The sequence below is a fragment of the Clavelina lepadiformis genome, chromosome 1 (assembly GCF_947623445.1).
Source record: "Clavelina lepadiformis chromosome 1, kaClaLepa1.1, whole genome shotgun sequence".
NCBI lineage: Eukaryota > Metazoa > Chordata > Ascidiacea > Aplousobranchia > Clavelinidae > Clavelina > Clavelina lepadiformis.
Window position 1 is genome coordinate 12201292 of NC_135240.1, and position 9076 is coordinate 12210367.

The 9076-nt window shown below is 36.3% G+C and overlaps 1 protein-coding gene across 1 annotated transcript in view; it reads right to left on the minus strand.

The window, feature by feature from the left end:
• The window catches only part of LOC143449235 (uncharacterized), a 29754-nt gene that overhangs the window by 1476 nt on the left and 19202 nt on the right, over positions 1-9076 (minus strand). The window contains exons 14-15 of the mRNA XM_076949351.1: positions 320-450; positions 8-238 (exon numbers count right to left, since the gene is read on the minus strand). Coding sequence (XP_076805466.1) covers positions 8-238; positions 320-450 — 362 coding nt within the window. The remainder of the gene's footprint in view (positions 1-7; positions 239-319; positions 451-9076) is intronic.

Here is a 9076-nt window from a genome sequence, read left to right on the forward strand (position 1 = left end):
TACTAACTTGAAAAGAAATGCAAACAAGCTCCAAACTTCGAACATCTTTAGTGTCATTACCAAGACTTGCTAATGCAACCCATAGAAAGAAAAACACTGTGTGTTGCGTTCCAAGCAGAGTGACCAGTGCCAGTGTAGATAAGGCAAGTCTAACAATCTTATCTTTCTTTTGCATGGCTTCAGCCCGCAACTTCGAGAAAACGATTCGCATAATGTTGATGAAGAGAATAAAGTTTATCTGCAAGTAAGACTTAAGCAATGTAACCGGAATTTATTGAAAGTTGTAGGCTAACATAGATTTGAAATCTACTTTTCATACCAAGATAGATAAAATTATTGGGATGTTAACCGCCAACGAAAACTGTTCCTGCTGTGAGTCAATTTTCCAGCAATGATTTTGAACTGCAATTACTAAAACTAGCCACACACCAACCGACAAAATAGGTCCACCTGACAACAAAAACTCTATGTAAATACTCTGTCACAAACTATCACAGAAACACTGTTGTTCTTATGTAACGTATATATGGGTGTCATCATTTGACATAATGGACAAGTAACTACGGGGCCGGCCTTAGGCCAATGAGAGCAATGCGACTGCGTTGGACTTTTTGAGGTCCCAAACTATTTATCGCCAAAAGGAAAATAAAAATGTAAAGTATGTTGCATAAATCAGTGTTATTTCTCAATTTGTTTTCGAAATACACTGTTTAGATGAAAATATATCACAAAGCAAAGCTTCAATGGGAGCAGTTTATTATGACGACGTTTAATCAAATGCCGAAATAAATATTCAACATTCAATCAAATATTCAAAATCAGCAAAGGGCTCCGCCATCGTTTCTTGCATTGGGTCTCGCGCTTGCTAAGGCCAGCTCTGATTAATTAGTAATTACTTAGTTTAGTCATATTTATCGTTATATTTACCCCAACCAAAAAGAACAAAGGCTAAAAGTTTTTCCACTTTTTCGTCGTTTGTTTTAGCAAGATTTATATACCATTGCAATTAAGTAACCGCCTTCAATCAATAACCAAAAATAATTTGCTGTCATGGCATAATACAAAATACCCATGGTGGTAATGTAATTGGAATTGACTGGAAGAGGGCAAATAGCCTAAAAAATAAATAAGGCAACATGAAACATAATACTGTTTCGGAAGATGAAAGCATGACGTCAGAAGTTGTAAATTCGTCCAGTTTAGTCAGGCAAATCACATTATTTTTTACAAAAGATTCGTTCCTACCGCACGATTTAGAACGTTGCCAGATGGGTCGCAATATTTTTCGAACTTTTCTCTAAAAGTCTGCATTTTTTCCGATAAGATGTCGTGGTCCTTGTCGTAGTCGTAGTCGTACCAATCTTTTGCTCGTATCACAATGTTCACCACATAGCGAAGCATAAACGAAAGCATTAGACAGATGTGGATATAATTGCGTATGCAGCGAAGTTTCCTGTATGTTTGAAAGAAATCTCTCAAAGTTACACAAAACCTGGAATTTCTTGTTAACATACAACAAAGTAAATCACAGACATTTTATTCCAATGTAGTCAAACTTTAGTTTATTTCAGCATTTTGTAGCAATAAATTTAATTTCTTTCTAGAAATGACTTACTTAAAGTATGTAAGGATGAATAAAGCAATCACCAGGAATAGCAGTGAAACCGTAAATCCAACATATTGTAGCTTATTACACACATTCTGGAAACCAGGCTGCAGTAAAAATATGTTTCAGTAATTGTTTTTGAGGTATGTAACCTCAGTCAACTAACTTTTTATCAACCTTATGAGAAATTGTCGTTTTAAATAAGCGCCGAGTTGAAAACCTGAGAAATGTCTTAACTAAATCACTCTAAACATAGAAACTAAAGGTTTTATAGTTGGTAAAATGCAGGCAAGTCATTGCTATCTTCTTTATTAATTATATTACTTAATATAATCTCCACTTACTACCCAGCCTCCTATGATAGTATGAGAATCGAAAGTATAGTATGTATATTTGTGTGGGCTACTGTGCGTATATTATAAGTTTACTCGAACTTTTTTATAATTTCGCATCTTTCTTCCCGGTCTCCAGGTCTCCAAGTCTCCAGGTCTCCAGGTCTCCAGGTCTCCAGGTCTCCAGGTCTCCAGGTCTCCAGGTCTCCAGGTCTCCAGGTCTCCAGGTCTCCAGGTCTCCAGGTCTCCAGGTCTCCAGGTCTCCAGGTCTCCAGGTCTCCAGGTCTCCAGGTCTCCAGGTCTCCAGGTCTCCAGGTCTCCAGGTCTCCAGGTCTCCAGGTCTCCAGGTCTCCAGGTCTCCAGGTCTCCAGGTCTCCAGGTCTCCAGGTCTCCAGGTCTCCAGGTCTCCAGGTCTCCAGGTCTCCAGGTCTCCAGGTCTCCAGGTCTCCAGGTCTCCAGGTCTCCAGGTCTCCAGGTCTCCAGGTCTCCAGGTCTCCAGGTCTCCAGGTCTCCAGGTCTCCAGGTCTCCAGGTCTCCAGGTCTCCAGGTCTCCAGGTCTCCAGGTCTCCAGGTCTCCAGGTCTCCAGGTCTCCAGGTCTCCAGGTCTCCAGGTCTCCAGGTCTCCAGGTCTCCAGGTCTCCAGGTCTCCAGGTCTCCAGGTCTCTAGGTCTCCAGGTCTCCAGGAATTGATTGGAAAAAAAGATTGGAATGCGTTTGAGCAAAATGTTAACGACGCTTGCTTCTGCTAAGGGGTTAACATAATCATTTCCAAATTCGAACAATAAACAAACAATAAAGGAATATCTACCGGAACTTGCACAAAGACTTTAAGCTCGACATCCGGGACCCAAGCGGTGATGAGGAACCATCGTCGAGTTTAGGTCGTGCAAAGACGTTTTAGCCAAGTTTTAAATCGTCCGTACCATATACCATTTCATACATCAACTTAACTGTAGATGTATCGAGGAGGCGGCTATACGAGGTTATACCCTGGTTGTACTTATAGTTTACCATTTCACGGCAAAAGTATGTTGCTCAGATCGAAATTTATTTGTATCACTACGACGTCATTATGACGGTTGGGGTCAACTGGCGTAGCCAAAAACGTTCACGTGAAAAAGTCAGTTTTTTACGGACTCGAACTTTTTTATAATTTCACACTCCTATACTTTCATTCCAGTCACTGAAGGTATAAAAAGGTTCGGTATAAATATTACAATCTTCCCAATAAGACCATGTTTTGCCATCTTTGTCATACCACTGACCATTAAATTGGCAGAACTGATAACCGCTCAAGTTATCTGAAAATGAAAAATTTTCGCATGCTTTTGTTTAATGTTATGCCAACAACTATAAGCATAGCAAGACAGAAAATATATTTCGCCACGAGAATCGACTCCTTCAAAGATTGGCTGATTAAATTGGATAAACCTTTTATCAATGCAGAAACTGACATTTAATTATGGTATTTACAGTAGATTAAAAATGGAGAAAATTTACGTTACAGTATTATATTAAATTATAATATCAACGCAAAACCTAATTAAGGTACAAAGACAAAACATCATATCAATTACACTGCTTTTTATATGCAGTGCCTTGAGTTTAGATTGATATAATTTTTTTTAAAACTGCTAAACGTATGCAGGGTATTTTACTGTACTTCCACCTCTATGATCGTGTAGTATAATGCACATAGTAACAATACAAAATTGATTATTAATTATGCTCGTATACATTAAGTTTACATGCAGTTTAATTTCAAATTATATGTTGTCTGAACTCATCAAATGAGAAGTGTTGTTTTCAGCAAGCACACGTAAAATGCTTGAGCAAATCATTATCAAAGTCAAGATTGCCAAAACCAATCGTGTAAAACATGCGTCATACAAAGCTGTCGAGCACGCGAAAAACGAAGTGGATTGAATGCGCAGAGTGCTAAATTATCGAAAGCAAGATGAATATTTTAGGTTAAAAGAAAGATAAATTACTATAATTGATCCGATAGCACTTTGACGTTGCACGACACAAACCTGAAAATAATTTCCAAACTTAAAATAAAAACACTAATAGCTTTCGTATAGTTTTTCCTTTGGAAGGATTTTTGATGTAGTTAAGTTAATTTTTTATAAAGAAACTCATTTATGTGTTTTACTTGCTCCTGTTTTATGAAAAATAAAGTCAACTTCACAAGCATATTCTATGATTTTAAGTTGAAGCACGCAGTAAAATGTTTCGCGCCGCCAATGTTCGTTCTGTTTCGGGAAAACCTCTTTAAACACTTTGTTCAGAGACGTTTTGCAAAATGCGTTTGTGGCAGAAGAAAACGACCTAATTACCTAATTAATTGTTTACAAAAATATTATTGGAAACATACACTTTTTTGGAACGATAGAATTATTAGATATTATGACCACAGTTTAAGTTGCTTTATTATCTAAATATTAGGAAAAGGGCTCACTTCCGCACTTTTCCCATATGGAATGACAGGCGTACAAAGAGCCTCCACTAAACTGTGTGCATGTCCATGAGGCCAATACATGAATCCATCAAAGCAGGGGTGGCCAAACTGCGGCTCTTTGAGCCTTTGATTGCGGCTCTTTAATGAATTAGCATTGTTGAATTAGACATGCATTTTCCCGGTCTAGAAGAGTTGTTTGATCAGATTATGAAACAATGCGTTCTATCACACGTAGTAACAATGGACTCATTGTTAGTAATAATGAAATTACACTCCAAAAAGTACATTATTGTACAGAAGTGTGCGAACTTGTACACTGTAGTTAAGTAAACTGTCAGATTGAATCTGTACGTCAGGGCTGACCTAGTTTTAAGTCTTGGTTACTGTTATACTAATAATTGCAACAAGAGTTAGTTGGTGAAGCCCAGGTGGAGACTCATAGTATCACCACACAGCACTAGTGGTTATCAATGGCTACACTTCGTTGTGAGTGAACAAATTCGTGTTTTTTATTGTGTTTGTGTTGTGGCTCTTTTAAAACTGGAATTTGTTATATGCGGCTCGAGCATGAAGCAGGTCTGGCCTCCCCTGCATCAAAGTTTCCCGGACAAAATGTACCTATTATAAGAACATATATACAGTGCCGGCAAAAAGTTTAGAAACTTTTTGAAAAAAAAACTCAAAAAGCAGACTATTAATTTTTTTTAATTTTTTATTCAACGAACTTTACCAAAAAACGTATACCTTCAATATTCACCAAATAGCGTCAGCTGTACTAATATTTAGTATGATAATTTTGTTTTTGATGACATTTTGTATACGGCAAGGCATGAAATCTGAGAGGTTTTGCACACATTTTCGTCAATATCCTTGCACTAAATCTCCTTAATAATTTGTTTTAGTTCCTCTAAACTTCCTGGATTTGATCTAGAAACTTTCTGTTTTATTATGATCCACAAATTTTCAATCGGGTTCAAGTCAGGTGAATTTCCTGGCCATTTTAGCAAATCGACATCTTTGATCTGAAACCACTTCAAGACCGCCTTAGATTTATGGCATGGTGCAGAGTATTGTTGGAAGTTTGTGCATCTGTGAATGTTCATAAAAGCCGATAGATGAGCATCTAGGACACTGATGTAACGAGTTCCGTTCATCGTTTGACCTTTAGGTAGGAAATATGTGCTCCCTCAGCCTTGGCTGGAAAAGCACTCCCAAACCTTGACAAACGTAGGGTGCTTGACAGTTGCTTGGATGTACCGAGAATTCACCAGTGAGGAGCCAAAAGGTATTCGATTGAAAATTTGTGGACCATAATCAAACAGAAAGTTTCTGGATCAAATCCAGGAAGTTTATGGGAACTAAACAAATTATTAAGGAGATTTGGTGCAAGGATATTGACGAAAATGCGTGCAAAAACCTCTCAGATTTCATGCCTTGCCGTATACAAAATGTTATTAAAAACAAAGGTAACCATATTAAATATTAGTACAGATGACGCTATTTGGTGAATATTGAAAGTATATGATGTATGGTAAAGTTTCTTGAATAAACAATTGAAAAAAATTTAATAGACTGTTTTTTGAGTTTTTTTCAAAAAGTTTCTAAACTTTTTGCCGGCACTGTATGTCGCATATAATTTGTAAAAATGAAAATCAAGCTAAGCTTAAACAACATGCTTCAGTTAAATTTCATTAAACTTTAGTCTGGAATGAGATTCACAAATTTAACCGTTTTCTTGAAACTTGAATTTGGTTTCGTTCAACATATCTTCGCATCTTTGTTCGAATAGAGCAGAAAGGTACATGAGCCCTTGGGTTGTAATCTTACTGAAATTTCTGTCTCGAATCTGTATAGTAAACAAGACAAGGAAATAGTTATAAAAACCTTGAATCATTCATAAATACATAACTAAAAACGTGTTATAGAACCTGCTTATTGGTGTTTGACGCCAGCCGGACGGCTAAATCCAGACTTGAGAAAAATACTGTGAACGGTCGACGGGATTCCTTCCAAATGTCCAATGTACTTATGTAAGGTTTGAAAATAATCTAAGAACAGTGATCATTAAGTCTTTTACAAAGTTTAGATATTGCTCATAAAAGGGTAATACTTTATCGTATATTTGATCTTGTTATCTTTATTGGATTCAACGGGGCGCCAGGGTTCTTCATATTCAAGTCATGTTTAAGAAGTTCGAGTTAACTAGACTAAACCCATGCTGGATCAATGAAAACTACATTTGAAAATTTTTTCGAAAATTTTAACTTTGACCCTGCTCATAAGCCCTAAAGTTTTCACTTAAAAAATTGTTGTGTAACATCTAAAGCATTTTTATTCAATATTCTTCCAAATTAAACATCAGTAAACATTTTTAAAAGCAATTTTTTCTCGTAATTTGTTATAAAAGCAGGATAGTACTTTTAAAAAATTGCACATTTTAACTTAAATCTAATATGCCAGATTTTGAATTTTATTCATCACAAGCGCATATTTCTGAAACCCAATTTGTTTCTTTCATAATAGTGAATAATTCTATATGCAGCACACGATGACCGCAAAAACACAGGGTTATAAAAAATAATTACAAAGATTTCGCCACAAACCTAACCTGACAACACAATATAGTATATTAATACATTTTTAGGGAATACATGTGCAGAATCTATTGGATCAGATTTATGTTTCGTTTTATTGCCTAGGTCTGATGCATGAATGGGTAGGCAAAATAGTGGCAGAATGAAGTTCTTTCATATCAGTCCGTTTAGTCTAGGTAATCTTTTGTTTGCTTGGTGAAAGTTGTGATCGATGCTGTAGAAAGAGAAATGAAGCTAATGACAGTTGCAAAGTTTTCCAAAACAGAATTGACGTCACCATTCCCACTCTAAAATACTAGGGATGGGCCAATACGAACCCAAACCAGAATAACTTCGCCGAATATCGCCTTTGTGGAAAATTCGGGGGAACACAAATACTAGCAATGGCAAACTCGAATACAATAATACTTACAAATTTCTCGACTTTGCTAAAAAATAACGATATACTCTATTTTCCTGGGTAATCTAAATTAGAGTCAACAGTTCTTATAAAAGACAATTTGCTTAAGACTTTTGCTTTTCAAATCGGCTTTACAACAGAAGAGTGCTTTACGATAGGTGGGCCAGTCCTACTGGTGCTTCACAAACTCTTTCAAGTCGCTAAAAAGTACAACATGTCACAGCACAAAAATCATGTATAACTACTTACGCACATTGAGCATTGTTGCGTCGCATTTTAGGTTGATCAGTACAGGATGTATGAGTGAGTTTAATGAAATCAGCACGAACACGAAAAGCAAGAAAAGGAGAGATATAAATGCCTCCAATGCTCCTATCCGAAGGAAGCCAAACAAGCTAGCACTTCATTCATTCGCTTTGTCCGGAGGACGTCAACATGGGAACCGCATTTCCATATTGTGTTGACATTACAATGCGGCCTATGATAAATATTATTTTCAGGTTTAATGCATGTATACAGTAGTTCTATCGTGAAGCATATGGCAGTGCAGTAATAACTGGAAGAACAGATGTCAAACAGGCAAAATTGTTTACATTTCTATTGATTTTAACATCTTCACGTCTAAGTCAAGACAGCGACAAGGAGAGATTTTTCACATTTCATTTTTTTGTAATTTTGCCGCAGTATCTAGGCTATTATAAGTTAGTCTTAATGGGTCTCCTTGAAAATAGTCAGTAACTTTGGGGCTGCAAAATAAGAGATTGGGAAGCACTGCCCTGGAGGTTTGTGATAAATTATTATATTATGTGGTATTCAAAGCTAAAGCTATTAATCTCCTTCATCGAAGAATAAAAGACTAAACATCGGACGTATTATTTAAGCATTTAAAATAGGTGCAGTATATTATATATATTATTTGTATATGTATAATTATGAATCATTCAGCAACTGAGATTTCATCATCATATATATTTATTTCGTCTAAAGTTATTAATGTACAATAAAATATTTCTGCACAAAGAGACTTATTTATTTATTATTTAGGAAAACTTTCGAAAATCCTGTAGTTTTAGTTTTGTATTTTACGTTGACTATGTATAATCTACATTGGTTACATTAGTTTGATTCTGACACAAACAGCAGTACCAGTATAGCTATTCTTAATTATGGTTATACATTTGCCAGTCATTACAGATATAATTTACAGCTATCATTTAGGTTTATTCAGCTTAATTGGTCTTTCTTTCCAAGCCATGTACTTTTCTATTTCGTTTTCCGAGAAATTTTCCACGCTTTCAGCATTTATTAATCTAATGCCTCTTGAAATTTTTCAAAGCTGGAAATTTGTAATTTTGCTTGAACGCATCGTATGACCAAAGCGAATTTTCGAAGAAATTCGTGTTCTTTTTACACCATCTATAAAAACCGCATTGCTGCCTGCACCCTTTGCTACATTTTCTGAGAATGTTGCTTGAGCGTGGCAAGTCAAAGAAATAAAGAAAAACCCGACCTGGACGTAAAGTTTGGCGTTTTGCACAAGGTGTGCTTTCCACAACATTAGTATCATGCAACGAACCAAAAGCCAAAGAATGTTATTTTAACTCCTAAAAACCTGGTTGTTTTACGACGTGTAGTTTTCGAGTAATGCAGGATAACCAGGGGTACGTCGCTGCAATACATTTG